The 24109-nt window shown below is 36.7% G+C and overlaps 2 protein-coding genes across 3 annotated transcripts in view; one reads left to right on the forward strand and one right to left on the reverse strand.

The window, feature by feature from the left end:
• Window positions 1-2472, forward strand: part of LOC133446211 (cytochrome c oxidase assembly factor 5) — a 6065-nt gene extending 3593 nt beyond the window's left edge. The window contains exons 2-3 of the mRNA XM_061724163.1: window positions 534-617; window positions 2133-2472. Coding sequence (XP_061580147.1) covers window positions 534-617; window positions 2133-2174 — 126 coding nt within the window. The 3' untranslated portion in view covers window positions 2175-2472. The remainder of the gene's footprint in view (window positions 1-533; window positions 618-2132) is intronic.
• Window positions 2473-3761: 1289 nt separating this feature from the next.
• On the reverse strand, window positions 3762-19790 carry si:dkey-4e7.3 (uncharacterized protein LOC402865 homolog). Of its 2 annotated transcripts, none has more exons than XM_061724161.1 (7): window positions 19662-19790; window positions 15598-15677; window positions 15258-15445; window positions 11019-11198; window positions 10842-10953; window positions 9273-9409; window positions 3762-7038 (listed from the first exon to the last, which is right to left on the reverse strand). In XM_061724161.1, exons 1-7 carry the CDS (start codon window positions 19697-19699, stop codon window positions 6691-6693), a joined length of 1083 nt encoding a protein of 360 aa, XP_061580145.1. In that variant the 5' UTR covers window positions 19700-19790; the 3' UTR covers window positions 3762-6690. The 2 variants fall into 2 exon arrangements, with proteins under 2 accessions (XP_061580145.1, XP_061580146.1); XM_061724162.1 differs by having other exon boundaries at window positions 19687-19716.
• Between the last annotated feature and the right edge of the window lie 4319 nt (window positions 19791-24109).

Genomic DNA, 24109 nt, shown 5'->3' on the forward strand with positions numbered 1-24109 from the left:
AGAATTGACCAAACAAAATATTCATCTGTAAGATAAAACTGGATTTCTGGATGAAACAATGTTTTCTTCCAGTCTTTCTTTGTCAGTACTGCCTCCATCCTCTCTCTCTGGAGCAGCGTTTTACGACGGAGTATTAGGGCCAAACTAAGACAAAAAAGAAATTGGAAATTACGAGAATAAAGTCATAAAATTACGAGAATAAAGTCAAAACCTAATGTTGCGAGTATAAAGTTGTAATATTACGAGAATAAAGTCGTAATATTACGAGAATAAAGTCATAGCCTAATGTTGCGTGAATATAGTCGTAATATTACGAGAAAGTCATATTGTTGTGAGAATAAAGTCGTAATATTACGACTTTATTCTCGTAATTTCCATTTTTTTTTGTCTTAGTTTGGTCCTAATACTCCGTCGTACCGTTTAGTTGGAGTTCTGTAGAAACATCTCGGCATCATCGACCTCTGAATTGCACTTGAACCCGACATGACGGCCGCGCTCAAGCGCGTCTTCTGACCGGTTTGTTTGTGTGTCAGGAAGGAAAGATGCCCAGCCAGTGCCTGAAGGAAGGACACTGTAGAGCCCTGCAGACGTCCTTCTTCGAGTGCAAGAGGTCAATGGTAAGTCCACACACATTCAGAAATAAAAACCTTATTTCACCTGAAGTTTCTCTACTAATGATGACATGCACATTTAACAGCAGGGTTATTTTATAGCGACTTGCTTAGGGCACTTTTCCACCAGCACCTACTCGGCTCGACTCAACTCGGCCTGGTTTCTTTTCGACTATCTGGTTTCTTTTTGCACCTGGAGCAGAAGTAGGCGGGTTGGAGCGAAGCTGCTCTGACGTATTTGTGTGATCTAAACGGAGAAGACAACAACACTAAAAATGTAGAACCTGGAGGAGATGATAGATGTGCTGCTGGGTCTGTGACTTGTGTTCAATATCAAGTTAAGAAATGAGAGTGAGAGAAGCTTCAAGTAGCGACGCTTTTTAATTTTTTTTAGTTTGTCTCAGCGCTGTTGAAAAGTCAGTTGGGAGCTGTGTAGCACCCTATAATGTAATAATTTCCTGAAAATGTAATAAAATTTGCACTTAACTCAATCGAAAATGTAATAAAATCCAATAATGTAATAAAATATCCTGACTGATATTGTAATAACATTTTTACCGATAATGTAATACCTTATTACATTATTGGGAATTTATTACATTTTCAGGTGGGTCTTTTTTTTTTTTTTTTTTCCAAAACTGATAATGTAATACTTGACAAATAATGTAATATATATGTTCATTTTCAGTCCACAGTTCTACATTTTGTGTTTTAAGTATCTAAGAATGTTATATACGCTGGATTTGAAACACCAGAATGACTATTGGGTTAAATTGCAGACTTTGAGTAGCATGTAATAAATTCCCAATAACGTAACATTATTGGTAAAAATGGTAAAAATGTTATTACAATATCAGTCAGGATATTTTAATTACATTATTGGGGAAGTTATTACATTATTGGGTTTTATTACATTTTTTTAAATTCTTTTTTATATTATTCTTTTTTTATTACATTTTCGAGAGTTAAATGCAAATTTTATTACATTTTCAGGCGTTATTACATTTTCAGGAAATTATTACATTATTGGGTGCTACAGGCCGTGAGCAGCTATGAAGTGACAGAGCTCCTGGTAGATCTGGTCGTTCCTTATCTCCGTCTAGATCCCTTTTTTAATTCTCTCCTCAGCACCAGGTTTATGAACATCTGCACCTCAGAGTTGGATCATGAAACAGACTTCTGCTGCCATTGCTGGTCGAATAAAATGAACCAGAATCTCCGTCAGAGTCTCTTTCTCTGATGTCACATCCTGACTCAGACGTCTGACTCCAACCCCCCGACCAATCGGTGGCCTGGGGTGTGATGACGTCAGATACAGCCGACTCAGCCGCTTAAAACCTCGGCAGAATAGATACAGAAAAGTAACTACTCGGCACGTTAGACCCCTAGTGGAAAAGAACCAAACCGAGAGGAGGAGAGTTGAGTAGGTGCTGGTGGAAAAGTGCCATTAGTCAAACGTGGCCCGAGTGTGAGGATGCAGCGTGAACCCTGACCTTCTCTCCCTCTAACTTCTGCTTGTAGCTGGACACGAGGTCGAGGTTCAGAGGGAGGAAAGGATACTGAGGCGCCGGCTCGATGCCGCTGCCGCCACACGGATGAGCAGAGGCCGGATAGACGGCTGTGATCAGAGAAGCAGCCGCTTGTGTGACGACGTGTGTTGCAGATAAAACCAGTCTGAAGGACAGAAACGAGGAGACTAGTGCACGCTAAAGACGTGTGATGGGATCATGCAGCCGTCAGTGCTGGATGGGGAGCATCTTATTCCCTGACTTGTATAAACGAGAAATGTTATTCCAGATGTGTGAAATATGTGATGAAAATGCAAATGAGTAAAAATAAATGATGAAAAAAAGTTATATTTTAATGTGTGATGATGACAAATTAGTCCAAAGTCAGTTTTAATCCCTCAGGGGAACATGAAACAAAGAGAATAGAGGGGATGCGGATGACGTCACAGATGCGACTTCACAGCGGGTTTCACCCACTGAGTGGCAGAAAGACTGAGTGGCAGCGTAAACTTTCAGTTTGAGCAACTGGAAAACATCTAAAATGAGAAAGAGCTGTTGTGCGATCGACTGTACTCATAGATTTAGAAGAAATCTGAGTTATCGTTTTACAGACTGATGAAAAATAAGCTTCAGAGAGACAAATGGATCGCTGCAACTCGCAGAAACAACTGGATTCCAGGACAGAAACGTGGATTTGCGGTTCCCATTTTGTATCAGGTAATGTTGGATTTTTGGGTAGCTAACGTTAAACGGTCAAATCATAAAGTTCGGTGTCCTCATCACTTTAATTTCACCAACAAATCCTGTCTTGAAGTCGGACCAAGCGTCAAGACTTTTGTAAGCCTTCAAGCTTTGCTTCGTGTATTTCCCCGGTGTAGAAATTAAGTTCATATAAATATCAGGAAACTGGATTTGTGGTCAAATATTAACGTCCATGGATCACTGGTTCTTGGTAACTGTACCAAATATTAATGTCCATGGATCACTGGTTCTTGGTAACTGTACCAAATATTAATGTCCATGGACCACTGGTTCTTGTACGCACGGAAAAGTATTAGGGCCATGCAAGGGAAAAAATATTTGAGAGGGGAAGATTTTTTTTTATTGTGCACTTCAAGAGAAAAGTCGAAATGTCGAGATTAATGTTTAAGTACAATTTCGTGAATAAAGTCGAAATTTCGCCTTTTTTCTCAACATTTCGACTTTTTTCTAGAAATTTTCGACTTTTTCCTCAATTGTATTTCAACATTAATCTCGACATTTCGACTTTTTTCTCATTTTCGACTTTTTTCTGGAAATTTTGACTTTTTTCTTGAAATTGTATTTCAACATTATTCTCAACATTTCGACTTTTTTCTCGACATTTCGACTTTTGTCGTGCATAATGAAAAAAAAATTGAAAGGGACACAACCAAGCTTTACGCCAGTTTATGATCTATTTTTTTATTTTTTTCATTTTATTTAACATTTGCAAAAAGTACAATGATAACAAATCTTCACATTATGCAATTTCACGTTGAATTATAACATATAAAGAGTATAACTCAAATAAAAAACAAAACAAAAAGCACCAGTTTATGATCTATTTGTGTTACAAATAGCGTTCAATGACGTCATCACGTCGCCATTTTTTTTTAAATATATATATATATATAGCTTTCAAACTTGTCTTTCAAAAATCTTCCTCCTCTAAAATATTATTTTTATTTTTCTCCTGCCTGGCCCTAATACTCTTCCGTACTGTACGGGTCACTGTCAAGTCCAACTGACGCTAATTTAAGCCGATAATCTGCTGTTATCCCGTCTTCTCCACTAGTTGCAGCTGTTTTTACCATCAGTGTGAGTAAGGGGGCTGGTCCAGTGTGAAAGTGACGTCAATGCAAACCCTCTATACATTCAACTCCTACACCGTTTCCATGACGACCAGTGAGGCGCCCCTACTGCCCATCATCATCTGGGAAAAAATATTTGAGAGGGGAAGATTTTTTTTTATTGTGCACTTTAAGAGAAAAGTCGGAATGTCGAGATTAATGTTTAAATACAATTTCAAGAATAAAGTCGAAATTTCGCCTTTTTTCTCAACATTTCGACTTTATTCTTGAAATTTTGACTTTTTCCTTGAAATTGTATTTCAACATTAATCTCAACATTTTGTCTTTTTCTCAAAATTTTGACTTTTTCCTTGAAATTGTATTTCAACATTAATCTCGACATTTCGACTTTTTTCTCAACTTTTTCGACTTTTTTCTCAACATTTTTGACTTTTTTCTTGAAATTGTATTTCAACATTAATCTCGACATTTCGACTTTTTTCTCAACATTTTCGACTTTTTTCTCAACTTTTTCGACTTTTTTCTTGAAATTGTATTTCAACATTAATCTCAACATTTTCGACTTTTTTCTCAACATTTTCGACTTTTTTCTTGAAATTGTATTTCAACATTAATCTCGACATTTCGACTTTTTTCTCAACATTTTTGACTTTTTTCTTGAAATTGTATTTCAACATTAATCTCAACATTTCGACTTTTTTCTCGACATTTCGATTGTTTTTTCAACATTTTCGACTTTTTTCTTGAAATTGTATTTCAACATTATTCTCAACATTTCGACTTTTTTCTCGACATTTTGACTTTTTTCTCGAAGTGCATAATGAAAAAAAAATCTCGGCTGTTATCCCGTCTTCTCCACTAGTTGCAGCTGTTTTTACCACTCAGTGTGAGTAAGGCCCCTGGTCCAGTGTGAAAGTGACGTCAATGCAAACCCTCTATACATTCAACTCCTACACCGTTTCCATGACGACCAGTGAGGCGCCCCTACTGCCCATCATCATCTGGGAAAAAATATTTGAGAGGGGAAGATTTTTTTTTATTGTGCACTTTAAGAGAAAAGTCGGAATGTCGAGATTAATGTTTAAATACAATTTCAAGAATAAAGTCGAAATTTCGCCTTTTTTCTCAACATTTCGACTTTATTCTTGAAATTTTGACTTTTTCCTTGAAATTGTATTTCAACATTAATCTCAACATTTTGTCTTTTTCTCAAAATTTTGACTTTTTCCTTGAAATTGTATTTCAACATTAATCTCGACATTTCGACTTTTTTCTCAACTTTTTCGACTTTTTTCTCAACATTTTTGACTTTTTTCTTGAAATTGTATTTCAACATTAATCTCGACATTTCGACTTTTTTCTCAACATTTTCGACTTTTTTCTCAACTTTTTCGACTTTTTTCTTGAAATTGTATTTCAACATTAATCTCAACATTTTCGACTTTTTTCTCAACATTTTCGACTTTTTTCTTGAAATTGTATTTCAACATTAATCTCGACATTTCGACTTTTTTCTCAACATTTTTGACTTTTTTCTTGAAATTGTATTTCAACATTAATCTCAACATTTCGACTTTTTTCTCGACATTTCGATTGTTTTTTCAACATTTTCGACTTTTTTCTTGAAATTGTATTTCAACATTATTCTCAACATTTCGACTTTTTTCTCGACATTTTGACTTTTTTCTCGAAGTGCATAATGAAAAAAAAATCTCGGCTGTTATCCCGTCTTCTCCACTAGTTGCAGCTGTTTTTACCACTCAGTGTGAGTAAGGCCCCTGGTCCAGTGTGAAAGTGACGTCAATGCAAACCCTCTATACATTCAACTCCTACACCGTTTCCATGACGACCAGTGAGGCGCCCCTACTGCCCATCATCATCTGGGAAAAAATATTTGAGAGGGGAAGATTTTTTTTTATTGTGCACTTTAAGAGAAAAGTCGGAATGTCGAGATTAATGTTTAAATACAATTTCAAGAATAAAGTCGAAATTTCGCCTTTTTTCTCAACATTTCGACTTTATTCTTGAAATTTTGACTTTTTCCTTGAAATTGTATTTCAACATTAATCTCAACATTTTGTCTTTTTCTCAAAATTTTGACTTTTTCCTTGAAATTGTATTTCAACATTAATCTCGACATTTCGACTTTTTTCTCAACATTTTCGACTTTTTTCTCAACATTTTTGACTTTTTTCTTGAAATTGTATTTCAACATTAATCTCGACATTTCGACTTTTTTCTCAACATTTTCGACTTTTTTCTCAACTTTTTCGACTTTTTTCTTGAAATTGTATTTCAACATTAATCTCAACATTTTCGACTTTTTTCTCAACATTTTCGACTTTTTTCTTGAAATTGTATTTCAACATTAATCTCGACATTTCGACTTTTTTCTCAACATTTTTGACTTTTTTCTTGAAATTGTATTTCAACATTAATCTCAACATTTCGACTTTTTTCTCGACATTTCGATTGTTTTTTCAACATTTTCGACTTTTTTCTTGAAATTGTATTTCAACATTATTCTCAACATTTCGACTTTTTTCTCGACATTTTGACTTTTTTCTCGAAGTGCATAATGAAAAAAAAATCTCGGCTGTTATCCCGTCTTCTCCACTAGTTGCAGCAGTTTTTACCACTCAGTGTGAGTAAGGGGGCTGGTCCAGTGGGGAAGTGACGTCAATGCAAACCCTCTATACATTAAACTCCTCCACCGTTTCCATGACGACCAGTGAGATGCTACTGCAGGGCCGCCATCATCATCTGCTTGAACTTCTCCATGTCCACCTTCTTCATGATGACGGCGGCGTGGCTCTTCTCCAGCAGCCCCACCGTGTCCACCACCATCATCCCACGGGTGTGTCGGCCCGTCAGCTCCACGCTGACCGGGTGGCGCTCGCTCTCCACGATGAAGGCGTCGTCCACGGCGGCCGCCATGGCGTACGAGTCGCAGGAGATGAAGCCCGAGCCGGCCACGAACTCCTTCTCGATGCGCTCGCTGTGGCTCATCTTGATGCTGTGCTGGAAGATCTTGGCCATGAAGCGAGCTTTGGGGGAGTCCTGGGCCAACCAGGCGTCGCAGAACTCCTGAGGAGATATCAGGTATCACGGGTCAGTAGGGGGCGCTAGAGCGCCGCCCCCGTCAAATCAAGAAGAAAAATGTGTAAGATGCAAATAATTATTAAGGAAGAGTATTAGGGCCATGCAGGAGAAAAATATTTGAGAGGGGAAGATTTTTTTTTTATTGTGCACTTCGAGAAAAAAGTCGAAATGTTGAGAAAAAAGTTGAAATGTTGATTAATGTTGAAATACAAGTCGAAATTTCGTGAATAAAGTTGAAATTTCGCCCTTTTTCTCAACATTTCGACTTTTTACTTGACATTTCTTGACACGTGTCAAGTGTATAATGAAAAAAAAAAATCTTCCTCCTCCAAAATATTATTTTTATTTTTCTCCTGCTTGGCCTTAATATTCTTACGTAAATTATTAAAACTGGTCCTGTGTTGAAAAAAATAGATTTTCCAATTCTAAATCGATTCTCATATTAATTCCTAAAAATCGATTCGTATGTCTAAAGATTGATTTTTTTTTTTTTTTTTTTTTTTCATTATTACATTTTCGCCCGATGAACTTTAATCCCAGTAGTCACATTATTTATTTCATACAACTAACTTTTGGAATTTTTTGTTCATCCCCAAAAAAAGAATATTTTTTTGGACACGAGAATAACTACTGCCATTTTTTTGCCTTTTAATCTGTTTAAAAGTATGAAAACATTAAAGTTTTCACTTTATATACTTTATTGGGGTTAAATTTGCATAAAATGCTAAAAACCAAATTTTCAAAAATTAAAAACTGAAAAACACAGAAAATGGAAAAAATAGAAACGGAACGTGTTAAAAAAAATTAACTGATTTCATACGACTGTTTGCTGCCCTGGATCTGTTTGATAATTCTGACCCACGATGTTTCTGAAAGCAGTTCTATCAGCATTCTGGGAGCTGATTAGTCCTTACAGCATCATTAGCTGCAATACTTGCTGTTGAATCTCAATATAATACTAGTAGTAATATTTTGCATAACTACAGTCATAGAATTAATGCAACAGCTCAAAAAACAGTTTTAATAACAGTAACCCAAATCAAGATCGAATCGGATCAAATCCTGATAATCGATTCTGAATCTTAAGAATCGGAATCGAATCGATTCTTGACATTTGAATCGATCCCCAGTCCTAATTTAAAGAAGGTGTTATTTCAGTCTGTGGAGGACTGTCAATAGTAATTAAATGTTGTTTAAATATTTATTTGGTTCCAAAATAATAGTAAGGGGCGCCGGTCAAACAGAATCCAGTGTAAACTCTCCAACATTTGATCAGCAGTGACCTGAGGATGTTTTAATTGGTCTGAATTAGATTCATAAAGGAAACTCAGTTATCAGCAACGAATCAGCAATCAGTATCGTGACTCGTATGTTGTTGTTTTTAATCTAATATGATTGGACAATTCATTCCCCGTCTTTTTTAGAAAATCAAACTGAACTACACGAACCAGATTTTTATGTTTGTTTTAAATAGGATAAATAACACTTGCTTTTGAAATATTTGTTGATCGAATATCTGAAAGAAAGGAACGTTATCTTTTCAAATTATATACATTCCAGACAGAACAATGGAAATGTTCATGCTTTTCTTCTCTAATGTGTAAAATAAACTGAACCCAAACCAGGAAGAAAAAAGAATAATACAAAATAACAGTGGACTAAACTGCTACTTTATGTTCAGTTCTCTTTTTCCACTGCAGCAGAACTGAACTGCTTCACTAAAACTTAGGACCAATAAGCCATTATTGTTGGTTACATTTTTCTAAATTAAAAGGAACAAAATATTATTTTCTACCTTTCTTTTTTCCCCGTTGTACCAAACTTGTACCTTACGGAAGAGTAATAGGGCCAGGCAGGAGAAAAATAAAAATAATATTTTAGAGGAGGAAGATTTCTTTTTCATTATGCACTTTGAGAAAAAAGGCGAAATGTCAAGATCAATGTTGAAGTACAATTTCGATAAAAAAGATGAAATGTTGAGAAAAAAGCGCACAATAAAAAAGATATCTTTTCCTCTCAAATATTTTTTCTCCTGCATGGCCCTAATACTCTAACCATGACCTCTGTGTACCGTTACACCCCCATGTATGCCGTGGTGCGTTCAGGTGCAGTGTGGTGCGTTCAGGTGCAGCGTGGTGCGTTCAGGTGCAGCGTGGTGTGTTCAGGTGCAGCGTGGTGTGTTCAGGTGCAGCGTGGTGCGTTCAGGTGCAGCGTGTTACCCAGGACAGCTTGCTGTAGCAGGTGAACTCCCAGCAGGCCAGGTACGTGGGGCAGCGGTACTCGTTCAGAACGATGTAAGCGGCTTCCGGGTCGGCGGTGAAGTTGAACTCACCGCAGATCGTCACGTTTCCTCGAGCTGCAACACAGGAAGCAGAAGAGTCGGACTCACAGAACCTGAACCTGGACCTGGACCTGGATCTGGATCTGGACCAGTTGGTCCGGAGCCAGAAACTCCGGGGGACAAAGGTTCATCTCACAATCGATAATTTAAATGTTTACAATTTGACTAGACCAGGCACAACAGAGACCAGGGGGGTATTCCAGGAAGGAGGTTTACTGGCTAAACTGGGTATGTTAACCCAGGGTAAATGGTAAACCTGGGATTTCTGTTCCAAAATGGTCAGGTTAAGTAAGTCACCATGGTAACATAGGCTCTGAACATATAACCTGGTAGGGGGAGGTTTAAAGGCCCTGACACACCGATCCGGCGTCGCCCGCTCTCTGCCGACTGCCGTGTCGGCTCGCGTCGCCTGTGTCGGGCGCACTAGACACACCGCAAATACGACACCCGACGGCGAACTAGCACATACGTTCTGCTCATGCGTGAGAGGTAATTCCACTCCATACCAGCAGGCAGCGGACAAAACTCTGGAGAATTACCGCTGGCTGAAATAAATCATTTAGGAAGATTGGTTTAATAGATGAAATCTAACAGTTGTAGCTACACCTGTTAAGAAATTTGCTCCGAAAATTTCCAGATTTCTGCCTGCCGGCTCCGGAGCTGATTTATGGTTCCGCGTTAAATCGACGCAGAGCCTACGGCGTAGGGTACGGCGTAGGGTACGGCGTAGGGTACGGCGTAGGGTACGGCGTGCGTGCCGCGTAACCTACGGCGTAGGCTCTGCGTCGATTTAACGCGGAACCATAAATCAGCCTTTATTCTGGCGCGGTTTGAAAAAGACAAGCGAGTGATTATGTACATTCACCGAGTGAATATTATGAAAGTAAAATATTTATTTCTCGATAGAAATGTAATCAAAACGCATTTTTATGCAGAAACTAACTCAAAATATTGATTTTATTCATAAGAAATGTCCGCCATGTTTTTTTTTTTTATTCACTCCGCAAATGACGACGAAAAGCATTCTGGGAAATTCTGGGAACAGCCAATCACAGAGTGAGCTGGTGACCGACGGCCGACACCGAAAAGCTCCCGACGGGAGGCCGACCTGTGGCGACGTGCGGGACACACCGTGCGGGACCGGAAACTATGCCGACAGACGCACACCGACGGCCGAAAATCGGCTTGGTGTGTCAGGGCCTTTATGCCGGTTTTGTTCAGGTAACCCAGTTATGTTCGGGTATTTAAGCGCAAGTTCAGGAGGGCTGCTGCAACTTGTTACACATAGAAGCCCAAATTATCCGTGATAAGACCATGGTATGACATTTTATCTTTCCCCGATGAGTATTTGCGAGAGCGCTACCGTTTTTCAGCAGAATCCCTGATTTATTTGAGTAACCTTCTCCATCCATATATGGAATAACTAATCTGAACGGGTCTCACTGACACTCGGTGTTTCCTCCCATGACGTAGAGTCCTCTCAGCTTGCTCGGCAGATCCGGGTCCATCTTCACGGCCAGCGCCAGGTTGGTGAGCGGCGCCGTGGCGACCAGCGACACCTGGGACAGACGAGCAGGTTCAGGACGAGCCAGAGGAACACGAGCTGCCGCTCTGCGTCTCTCACCTCTCCCGGGTTCTCGTTCACGATCCGGATCATGGCGGCCACGGCGCCCTCCTCCTGGACCAGCTCCAGGCCCGGGGCGTCGGGGTCCGGGGCGTCGCCCAGCCCGTCCTCCCCGTGGAAATGACCTGCGTTGATGCTCTCCCCCAGGATGGACTTGGACGCTCCTTTAAACACAGGGATCTGTCCGGGAACAACAAGAGCACACGAGATAACGGCTGAGATTCAAGAAAGAGAATCATAACCTTCCATTTTTAGTTTATTTGCAGATACAAAAAGAGAATCCAGGCTTCCAGAGTTGTGCTTGTTCGACTTCCTGACCAGTTTTTAACTGTAACGGCTCATTCTGCCCAGTTTTATCATCAGAAAGCAGATGGGGGGGGGGGGGTTCTTAGGGTTGCTCTCCATCATAAATTCAAATATAGTTTATATGACCTGGACTGACTGAAACTTACGAGTATTAGGGCCAAACTAAGAAAAAAATTTTGAAATTACGAAAAATAAGGTCATAATAATATGAGAATAAAGTCATAATGTTGCGAGAATAAAGTCGTAATATTACGAGAATAAAGTCGTAATATTTTGAGAATAAAGTTATATAACTATATAATATATAAATATAACTTGATGAATATACAAGATGCTCAATATTTAACATTTTAACACAGGGAGAAGATGCTCTTCCTGTTAGAGTTCTCATAAATTAACACTTTATTCTTGTAATATTACGACTTTATTCTCATAAATTACGACTTTATTCTCGTAACGTTAAGACTTTATTCTCGTAAAGTTACGACTTTATTCTCGTAATGTTACGACTTTATTCTCGTAATTTTACAACTTTATTCTCATAATATTACGACTTTATTCTATACATTTACTGAAATGTTTGTTAAAAAACCGGAAATGTTCTGGTGCTCTGACGATGATAGAATGGACGGGTTGTTTAGTTTCAATGTTTTTAAGTTGGCTCATTTTGTTTCTGAAGCCTGGATAAAGCGTCAGGATTGTTTATATGTTTAATTGGTACAAGGTCTGTTGTCTGGCTTTCATTTGCTTCATGTTCCTTTCTCTCTTTTTTGGTGTCTTGCATGTCATGTGCATGACACGTAAATAAAAAGTTCAAATCAAATCAAAAATCTATTACGACTTTATTCTCGCAACATTATGACTTTATTCTCGTAATTTTACGACTTTATTCTCATTATATTATGACTTTATTCTCGTAATTTCCTTCTTTTTTTTGTCTTAGTTTGGCCCTAATACTCCGTCGTAGAAACTCTCCTTTTAAGCGAGTACGTGTATTTTTTTTATTTTTTACGTTTATTTCAAACACATAAGGAAAAAAATATAAAATTTTAAAACAAATTCAAAACATACAGAAAAAAAGCAACAACAACAAAAACGTAATACAAACAGGGGGGAAAAAAAACTGTCCGAAAAGGAGCAGGTAGAAGTAAAACTTATTTAACCCTGCCCCTTTGTTACCTCTATCATAAATTAAACATTAATATTAATAATAAATAGCTGCTAATTTACCTATTAGGCTACAGATTTTCCCATTGGTTGTGCCTTTGCACCTAACTAGCTAACAAACACAATCTTTCCTTAACATAACTCCTCCTCAATCAAATAACTTCCCAGAACTTAATTTTTGTACCGTTTTTTAAATTGATTTATATTTGTACATTGCTTCAACCCGTCACCCAACCCATTCCCTAGATCCACTCCAACAACTGAGATACACATGCTTTTCCTATTAGAATGAACACATTGTTTTTTTTTAATTAAATTTTCCTCTTAAATTATAACCCCCGTGTATGTGACGTGTATGTGGTGGAAAATTCAGCCTTGGCCATTTGATTAAACTAAAACCTCTGAGAGCAGCAGAAGTATAGCCTTGGCCCGACTGAGTGTGCAGATTGTTAGTCTGCTCAAAAAAAGATTAACACTGACCTTAAAGATGTTTTTGTCTGCTCACCGCACAGTTTTGGGGGACAGATAATCGCAGTAATAGTCCTGATTTAGTTTTAGAGACCTGGAATGGTTGCTGTTTCTGTCTCTGCCTGTTCCCGTTTCTGTTACTTTGTTTTGAGAGCTTGTGCCCGTTGTGTGTTTTCTGACTTGCAGTGGATGCCCCCCTTCCAATCCCCCTTTTTTATATATATATATATATATATATATATATATATATATATATATATATATATATATATATATATATATATAAATATATGTATATATGTACTGTATGTGTGTGTGTTTAAAAAAAAAAAAAAAAGCTTCATACAATGATGAGAAAACTGGCTTATAACCTTCTGGCCTGTTATTGCTGGTACCTCTAAAGCTTGAATTATGGTTCTGCGTCAAATCGATGCCGTGCCTACGCCGTCACCGTGACGCCGTCATGAACCTTCGGACTTCTCCGTCACTTCATTTCTCCGCGGTGCAGTACCCCCCGTGACCACTAATTTGCGATCTTTTCCTGAATGGTTATCCGACTTTTTCCGGCCACAGTGAATCAAAGAAATAAGGACAACTATTGTGCAAAAAAAAAAAAAAAAAAAAAAAAGATCACACATAAACGAAGAAAAGAGCGCTGAAAGTTCATGACTGCTTCAAACTGGAAACCGGAAATGTGTTACTTCCAAGCGAACCAATCACACCCCTCTCCGTCTGCGTTTGGTCTGCGTCGCCTCGACACGTAGTTACTATTTTTGGGAGGTACGTCAGTGTAGACGCGTAGACGCGTACCCTACGCCGTAGGCACGGCGTCGTTTTGACGCAGAACCATAACTCAGGCTTTAGTTAAAAAAAAATATGTTTTTGTTTACTTGAATCGTAAAAATGAATCATCCTTTATGCCTTAAAATCCTTATACTTCCTTTGTTTCATCGTCATTCTGCATCAACACGCAGATGTAGGTTCTGACCCTTTTGGATGCAATTGTTTAATTAAGGGTGCTTTCACTCCTGTCCTGTTTGGAGCAGTTGTTCCGAAACAGGGAGCGTTTCCCCCTAAAGATCGGTTGGTTTGGTACATGTGAACACAGCAATCGCGCTCGGATGCGGGACAAAACAAGCGAGCCGAGATCTCCTAAAAAAACGAAACAACTGTATCGATTTAGGCCCTGAATCAGAACAAAACAAACGGGCCACAGGTCTGAAAGCACCCTAAATCTACTGAAATCTGGATTTAGACACTCAGTTTCAGTCCAGTTATTCACCTGGTTGGAAAGAACCTGTTAAAGAGCCTTTAATAGGTTTTTCCACAACCGTGAACATATTGTGTGTTTGTAACGTTGGAGAAGAAAAATCAGCAACAGATGTCACCATGAGGAGAAATAAACTCTAATCATCGATAGCCAGGGCAGTTGAATATTCTGCACAAAGTCAAGTGACTTGGGAAACAAACGGTCATTGTTTTACGGCGCTGACTCGTCACATGATGCAGGCAAATGAAAGTCACGCTTTACTGAGGGTAAAGCCCCGCGGGAGTCCAGGAAACCTGCCGCTCCAGCTGTTATCCACAACTTCAACATGAACTTCAGCAGCTTAGAAATATATCTGAAGTTAAAGTGAGAACCAGGCGTTTATTCCCTGACTACTGTGAGGTGATGGTTGAAAGTTGGAAAGGGCAATTTAAGACTAAAGATTAATATAGAGGTTTAAACCATCTCTCTTAGTTAATTTCAACAGTTTCCAGTCCAGAAAACTGATTTCTAAAGAGTTTGGACTTTGAAACAATGATACTGTTTCTTTTTTAAATCACAACATGTTTATTCTAATTACAGGACTGTCTCAGAAAATTAGAATATTGTGATAAAGTTCTTTATTTTCTGTAATGCAATTAAAAAAACTAAAATGTCCTACATTCTGGATTCATTACAAATCAACTGAAATATTGCAAGCCTTTTATTATTTTAATATTGCTGATTACGGTTTACAGTTTAAGATTAAGATTCCCAGAATATTCAAATTTTTTGAGATAGGATATTTAAGTTTTCTTAAGCTGTAAACCATGATCAGCAATATTAAAATAATAAAAGGCTTGCAATATTTCAGTTGATTTGTAATGAATCCAGAATGTATGACATTTTAGTTTTTGTAATTGCATTACAGAAAATAAAGAACTTTATCACAATATTCTAATTTTCTGAGACAGTCCTGTAGGTCTTTCGATCTAAACCTGCAATAATAAGAACCTGTTGCTTCAGGTTGAGTTGCGTGGGGGAGCGCTCACCTCCAGCCTGTTGCACGCCTGCAGGACTCGCAGCGTGTTCCTGCAGACGTTCTCCACCGCCGTGTTGCCGTGGACACACGTGATGCCCAGCAGCTTCACGCCGGGGGCGGCCAGCGCCAGCATGATGGCCTGAGCGTCGTCCACGCCCGTGTCCACGTCCACCAGCAGCTTCTTGCTCATCCTGGACCCTGCGGGGCAAAACGTGCATGAAGAAAAACCCCTGAAGAGGAACAACTGGCTGGTCAAAGCAGGAAATACTGGAAACAAACCCTGATCATTCCAACACAAATCAAATAAGTTACATGAAACTGAAGTGTTACTTTCACAGAATAACGCCTACCTGCAGCTGAGTGTGAGAAATTAAATCTGCAGAGATTTCCCTTCAGTCGTCGGAGCCTCCAACGCTCCGCTGAAAGCAGCCTGTGAGAGGGAGAAAGCTGAATGAAGGACGGGCCGAGTATCAGCAGTGACGCAACAGCAAACGAGATTAATAATTGACAGATTTGATGCCAGAAAGGAATGTACACATGTACAGGACTGTCTCAGAAAATTAGAATATTGGGATTTTCTGTAATGCAATTACAAAAACAAAAATGTCATACATTCTGGATTCATTACAAATCAACTGAAATATTGCAAGCCTTTTATTATTTTAATATTGCTGATCATGGCTTACAGTTTAAGGAAACTCAAATATCCTATCTCAAAAAATTTGAATATTCTGGGAATCTTAATCCTAAACTCAATCCTAAGCCATAATCAGCAATATTAAAATAATAAAAGGCTTGCAATATTTCAGTTGATTTGTAATGAATCCAGAATGTATGACATTTTTGTTTTTTTAATTGCATTACAGAAAATAATGAACTTTATCACAATATTCTAATTTTCTGAGACAGTCCTGTATGGAGGCTTCAGTCCTGCAGCCCAGGTTTCATTTTCATTTCATTTATTTATTTAGCACAATTTTTTTTTAAAACAGTGCATGGAGGGAACGAAGGCCGAAGCCCGATGAAATAACAAAGAGAATGTACAACAAATTTATAAAGAGAACGTGGATGCAAGGTCTGGATTACATTAAAGATAAAGACATTGAAGGTTAAGATAGAATAAGATGTTTTTTTAATAACTTTCTGAAGGAGGTAACGTCCAGGATCCTGCTTCCAACCATGGTTTATAAAGCCCATTAGAGTCACAAACACACAACATCTGATGAAGTAAAACGGATTTATTTTATGAGTAAATCGTTGTGAAAGAGAAAAACATCCCGAATGTGAGTCCAGGCTCTAACTCTGAACTCCACTTTAGACATTTCAGAGTGAGGGATTACGACCTGGTTTAGATATTCAGACACTGAGAAGCTGAGAAAGTCTACGACGAGGGAAACATTAACGCTTAAATGCAAATCATTATGTTTTCTGAGTTATTACAAGAGCTAAAGTAATGACAAAAGCTCAGATTTTTTTGCATTTTGAAAGAGGAAGTGGGCTCTTTCAGATTCTAATTATTAACTAAATACATTTAAAAAAAACAACCTGTATATACACACACAGACACACACATGAAATGAAAATGAAACCTGGGCTGCAGGACTGAAGTCTCCATACAGGACTGTCTCAGAAAATCAGAATATTGTGATAAAGATCTTTATTTTCTGTAATGCAATTTAAAAAAACAAAAATGTCATACATTCTGGATTCATTACAAATCAACTGAAATATTTCAAGCCTTTTATTATTTTAATATTGCTGATTATGGTTTACAGTTTAAGATTAAGATTCCCAGATTATTCTAATATTTTGAGATAGGATATTTGAGTTGAATTATTTAGAAGACCGTTATCAATATGTCCAGATAAATAATGAAAAGTCTGAACAAAGGATGGTGACATGTGGGGTACCACAAGGCTCAGTATTAGGCCCAAAGCTCTTCTCACTGTACATTAATGATATTTGCAAAGTATCCTGTATACTAAATTGTATTTTATTTGCTGATGATACAAACCTTTTTTTTTCAGGTAAACACTTAGAAAAGCTCCTAAATACAGTAGAAACTGAACTTAAGAAAATAAAAAGGTGGTTTGATGTGAATAAGTTATCATTAAATATAAGTAAAACTAAATTTATTATTTTTGGAAATCGACCTATTAACCAAAGTGTACAAATCACTATTGATAATGTGGAAGTGGAAAGAGTTTTTGTTAATAAGTTTCTTGGAGTGGTTATTGATCATAAGCTGTGCTGGAAGCCTCACGTTAACTTCCTAAAAAACGAAATATCAAAAACCATTGCAATTCTATATAAATGTAAAAATATTCTAACATTAAACGCATTAAAACTGTATCAATCTTTAATAAAACCATATATAACATACTGTATAGAAGTATGGGGATACACATTCAAGACAATCACGAAACCAATATTCTTACTTAAAAAAAAAGCAATGCGACTCATAAACAAAGTTGGATACAAGCACCCAACCAATCAATTATTTATAGATTCAAATGAGCTTAAATTCAATGAACTGGTGGACTTCAAAACTACACAGCTCATGTTCAAAATCAACAATAACATGCTGCCAGACTGTATCCAAAATATGTTAAATTTAAGACAAAGCCATTACAACCTCAGAGGGGAAAGTATATACAGAAAATCAACAATCAGAACCAACACCAAACTAAGATGCTACAGTGGCAGCGGTGGATGTATGGAATAAATTAGATATAGATTTGAAATTATGTAGAACTTTAAATTTATTTAAAAAAACATTGAAAAGAAGGATGATTTCCTTATATTAAATTAATGAGTGACTTGATGTTGATTTGGGTATTTATTTATTTAATTGGTGATTTGCTTTGATTTTTTAAGGATGAAGGTAACATGTAGACTGCACCTTTATTTTAAAAATCTTTTATTTTTTGAGGAATGTTTGTTATCCCTACAGAGGCAATTTGTTTTACGGGCAGTCTTTCTCTTACTTTTTGCTTTTATTTTATTAATTTAATTAATCTTTTTGAGGGTAGGAAAATAATAAGCTTTGCTTCAGCCTACCCCTTTTTCGGTCTAGATGTTATTTGTTTATTTGTATACTGGAAACTTTTTTTGTTATGTTATCTTTGAACAATTGAACGTTTTCTTGTTGTCAGTTTTACTCTTGGTTTTTTATTTATTTATTTTTTTTTATGTCATGACCGAAATAAACTAAACTAAACTGAAAAAACTAAACTGAGTTATATATATATATATATATATATATATATATATATATATATATATATATATATATAGAGAGAGAGAGAGAGAGAGAGAGAGAGAGAGAGAGAGACTATGGCCTCTGAAGTAAACCAGAAGCAAGACAAGTGGGTAAGTGAGAGTTCAGACCTTGAAGATGATCTCCAGACACACAAAGGTTTTTAACAAGTTGCCATGGTGATTTAACCTGAATTCAATAAATGTTGAATTCATTCATTCAGAAATCAGTTCCTGAATGGATCAATAAAAAGTCTACAAACTAACTTTCTAACCTGCAGTACACCACACTGAAGAAAAGCATGAAAATCTGCTTTCATGGTTACCATAGTAACGTCAGGCACAGTCTACTATTTAGCTTCTTTGGTGGGATAACAAACACCAGTGCCGTGTTTTTTAAACTAATTTAAAGACCAACTGGACAAAAAAAAACCTCCAACAAGGACAAAAACACAAAAAATAGCTCATACTTTGGCTGTTTTTTGTTTGTTTGCCTAAAGCAGAGACACAAGGTCACGACGGGTAAACAAGGCTCGTAAAAGTCAACAAATACTGTTTTCTTTTAGGTGAAACTGATATTTCGATTTTAAAAAGAGGTATTTTGTGTTGCTCATAGATATTGCAAGCCTTTTATTATTTGAATATTGCTGATTATGGCTTACAGTGTAAGATTAAGATTCCCAGAATATTCTAATATTTTGAGATAGGATATTTGAGTTTTCTTAAGCTGTAAACCATGATCAGCAATATTAAAATAATAAAAGACTTGCAATATTTCAGTTGATTTGTAATGAATCCAGAATGTATGACATTTTTGTTTTTGTAATTGCATTACAGAAAATCACAATATTCAAAGTTTCTGAGACAGTCCTGTATATATTTGTATTCTGTTTTTTTACTCTTTTTTATCATGCATGTTTGAAATAAAATCAAATCAAATTTACATATTTAATCACAACTCTGTTTACTTATTAATACTTAAACTCTGTTTTAGTGCGCGTGTGAACTGCCTGCAGTCAGATTAATGGATGTAACACGTTAAATAATACATCCATGATGTAACAGCAAATAAAGAGCAAAACCAAACACAAAACAGCTGATCCTTCTGTTCTGAACCTGAACCTCCTGAAACCCCGTCCAGGTGAGACACCTTTACCTGCGCACGGAGCTGCTGCACAAACCTGCAGGAAACATGGGCTTATTCCTGCTCCGCTCGAGAAAAGACACATTAAACTACATTTTCCTCCGTGTGTCCTTGGTGAAGCCGCTAGCCCTGTGGCTTTAGCCACCAGCTAACAGCTCCGGGGAAACAGCGCCCCCTGGTGGACAAACCAGGACCCTGATCAGCTGCTGGGACTCCTGCTGCTGTTTCTCTGGTCCTTTCTTTACTTGTATGAATGGATATCTATTTATTCGGTACATTTGTAACCGAAAGGTTGTAGGTAGAAGCAAGATGAATCTTTAGTAGATTCACAACTCACATTTAAAACACAAGTTAAAAAAGTTGTGAATAGAATTAAAAACACATTAGTAGTAGTAGTAGTAAATATTTATTTTGGTCAATCACAAACAAAAATTAAAAATCAACAAACAAGATAACACAGGTTTTTCCCTGGTCAACATTGTGATTTGACCGAAAAGGTCTGGGCTTGAAGCATAAAGCTTATTTTGCCCACCTTTTAACAGAATAAAATATACAAAAAAACAAATGAAGTATCATAACTCTACACAGAATAATAATAATAGTAATAATAATAATAATAATAATAATAATAGTAATAATAATAATAATAATAATAACAATAATAATAATGATGGTGATGATAATGATAATAGTAATAGTAATAATAATAATAATAATAATAATAATAATAATAATAATAATAATAATAATAATAATAATAATAGCAATAATATGATAATAATAATAATGATAGCTCTGAAAACAGAAAGTGAAAAGATGCTAAGGAAACCGGCAAAACAAATTTAAGTTGTCATTTTATCTCGTGCATGTGTGCATTCTTCATTGTTTGTTTATTGTGTTTCTATATATGTGTCCATTACCTTTGCTTTGAATAATATCTTGTATGCTTTTATTGAATTTGCTAGTTTAAGGTCATTTTCTAATGAGTTCCACAGTTTTACTCCTAAAACAGAAATACATCTTCCCTTTGCATTTGTTCTAACTGTTGTTGTGTCAAACATTGCAGTTCCCCTGAGGTCGTGTTTGCCCTCTCTTGGCTTGAACAGTTCCTGCATGCAGCCCGGAAGTAAATTGTTGTAAGCCTTGTATATTATAACAGTGGTGTTCAGATTAACTATGTCTTGGAATTTAAGTGTATTGTTATGAATGAAAAGTGGGTTTGTTGGTGCAAGATAATCAGCCAAGTTTACAATTCTAATTGCTTTTTTTTGTAAAATATAAATGGGATGAATTATTGATTTGTACGTATTCCCCCACACTTCCACACAATAAGTCAGGTATGGGAGTAGTAGGGATCTGTATAGTACTTGTAATGATCTTTTATTTATAATACCTTTCATTTTATATAATATAGCTATTGTTTTAGATAATTTTCTTTTTAAGGTATTAATATATGGCTTCCATATGAGTATTTCATCAATAGTTATTCCTAAAAATGTACTAGTGTTTGTTTGTTCTAGTTTTATGTTATTAATAATTAGGTTTATTGGAACATTTATCATTTTGTTGCCAAAAACAATGAATTTGGTTTTACTGATATTTAAAGATAACTTATTTATTTTAAACCATTTATTCATTATGTTGAGGTCCTTCTGTACTACATGCAGGAGCTGCTCCAGATCTGTACCAGATAAGTACAGGCTTGTGTCGTCTGCAAATAAGACACACTGCATTTTTCGTAGGGCTTTACATATATCGTTTATATATAGGATAAATAATTTTGGCCCTAGTACAGAGCCTTGAGGAACTCCAAAAGTTATTTCTAAGGGTTCCGACTCGACTCCGTTTAGGCTAACAAATTGCATTCTTTTATCTAAATAGCTTTCCAGCCAAGAGAGGGCAATACCCCTGATTCCATATCGATATAATTTTTTTTATAGTATTTTATGATCTATTGTGTCAAATGCTTTTTTTAGGTCAATGAAGACCCCCACAGTGTATTGTTTATTGTCTATTGCTTTAGAGATGTTTTCTACCAGTTCTATAACTGCCATTGAGGTTGATCTGTTGGTTCTGAATCCATATTGGTTATTACTTAGTAATTGGTGTTTTTCAGTAAAGCTATCAAGTCTTGCTACAAAAAGTTTTTCTAGAATTTTGGAGAATTGTGATAAGAGTGATATCGGTCTATAGTTTGTGTATAGTTGTTTGTCTCCACTTTTGTATATTGGTACTATTTTAGCTATTTTCATTTTATTTGGAAAGATGCCTGTTAAGAATGATTGGTTGCAAATATGGGTAAAAGGTTTTACAATAGTATCAATTATATTTTTGACTAAAGTCATGTCTATATTTGTATTGTCAGTTGATTTTTTATTTTTCAGATTGTTAACAATTTTCTTTTTTTTTTTTTTTTTTTTTTTAATTTTTACCTTGTCTGCACACATATTATTGATTGATACCATGACGGTAGAAACCAAAAGTGTATATATGTGCATTATTACTATATGTAATATATACATATATATACGCACACATATGCGTACACATACATAAATATACACATACAAACCCAGTGTTTTTTTTTTTTTTTTTTTTTTTTTTTTTTTTTTTTTTTTTTTTGGGGGGGGGGGGGGGGGGGGGTGACGACATCCACTGCCAATCCAGGAAGCAGGAACACACGGAGACACACGTCAAGCACTGGAAATCTGCAACAAAAAAACCACAAACAAAGCACGAAACCGGCACGGAGCCAACCAAAAGACGAACAGCAATCGACCTAAATCTTGAGATCTGATCGCAGTCTGAGCTAAGCTATCGCTACCGCTACCTAAACCCAAAAACTAGAGAGCCAGCATGCAGGTGAACAAGCCAGTGTGTATGTCTATGTGTGTGTGTGTGTATGTATATGATCATGCATGTGTGCGTGTGTGTGTGTATGCATGTGACTAAATGACTATATGTGTGTGTGTGTGTGTGTGTGTGTGTGTGTGTGTGTGTGTGTGTGTGTGTGTGTGTGTGTGTGTAATAAACCAAACAAAGCTCCACCTGAAGTGTATCTATAGTGGGGGAGGGGGGGGAGCAACCCCGCCACCCGTGAGACCAGAGGCCGACAAGGAAGAGCCCGGCCTGTTAACAATTTTCGATATTTCTTGTTCATTTACACTAGCAATGAAGATGGAGTGTGGATTCTGATCAATGAGACCTTCATCTAGGCCGTCATTTTCTCTCAGATCCTCAATCTCCTTTGCTAAATTTGGTCCTACATTCACAAAGAATTTATTAAATTCATTTGCGATTTCTTTTGTGTTTTCCTTTATTGTATTATCCTTTTTAAAAAACGTTGGGTATTGTGGTTTTCCTGTGCCTTTCTTAATTAGACTGTTCAGTAATTTCCAGGTACCTTGAATGTTGTTTTTCTGTTGTTCCAATAGTTTATGATAATAATCCTTCTTACTTATTCTTAATATATTGGTTAGTTTGTTCTTATATTTTTTATATCGTGTTTCTGTTTCATTGGTTCTTTGCTTTAAGAAGTTTTTGTATAGTAGATTCTTATTTTTGCATGCATTATTTAAACCTTGAGTTATCCATGGCTTTTCCTGTTTTTGTTTGTTTGTATGTAGTGTCTTTTTTAATGGGCAGTGCTTATTATATGAATTAATTACTACAGCCAAGAAGGCATTATAGGCTTCATTTGGGTTGGATGCGTTGTAGACTTCACTCCAAGTCTGTGTCTGGAGCTCAGCTTTAAGAGCATTTATGGCCTCAGGTGTTTTTTGTCGTGTTATTTCATAGTAGTGATTTGTTTGTTTACTTTTATTTTTGAGGTAATATGGCAATATAGCAAAGACAGGGAGATGATCAGTTATGTCGTTAATGAGTAATCCAGATGTTATTTGTTTCTCTATTCATGGATATCATGTGACGTCACACAGTACTCGCAGCGCCATCTTTAGGACCGACTTTCAGCATGCCGTCTATCTGTTGTGCCGTGGGATGCGACAACAATAAGTCTAAAAAAACGGGATTGACCTTTTATCAGTGCTTTAAGTGGGCCGTGGGATATTGTGATATTTAAATGTTCTTTTAAATGTTCTTCCTTTCACTCGTGTTGAAAGCCGGTTGAAAGCGCTGTAGGAAACAGTCATGATGAGGAACGGCTGATCCAGTTAGTTGAAATGAGAAGTTATCTATGATTCCTCCTCATTTCACCACAAAAACCACAATAAAGTGGCAGAAATAAATAATATCCTATTATTATATAGGTCCTGGAACATCGGACGGGGGGAGAGAAAAGGTCCTGTAAGTGGGGGGAAAAAAAAACAATTAATAACTGCGTGTGGTGACGCAATCAAACAGCAAACAGCGTGAATGAGCGGCGTGTTCGTGGTGTTAAATGCAGCCAGCATGTCAGCATGTCAGATCATTACTGAGATGTGGGGAAAAAGCAGAGGACA

The sequence above is a fragment of the Cololabis saira genome, chromosome 6, assembly GCF_033807715.1.
Source record: "Cololabis saira isolate AMF1-May2022 chromosome 6, fColSai1.1, whole genome shotgun sequence".
Classification (NCBI taxonomy): domain Eukaryota; kingdom Metazoa; phylum Chordata; class Actinopteri; order Beloniformes; family Belonidae; genus Cololabis; species Cololabis saira.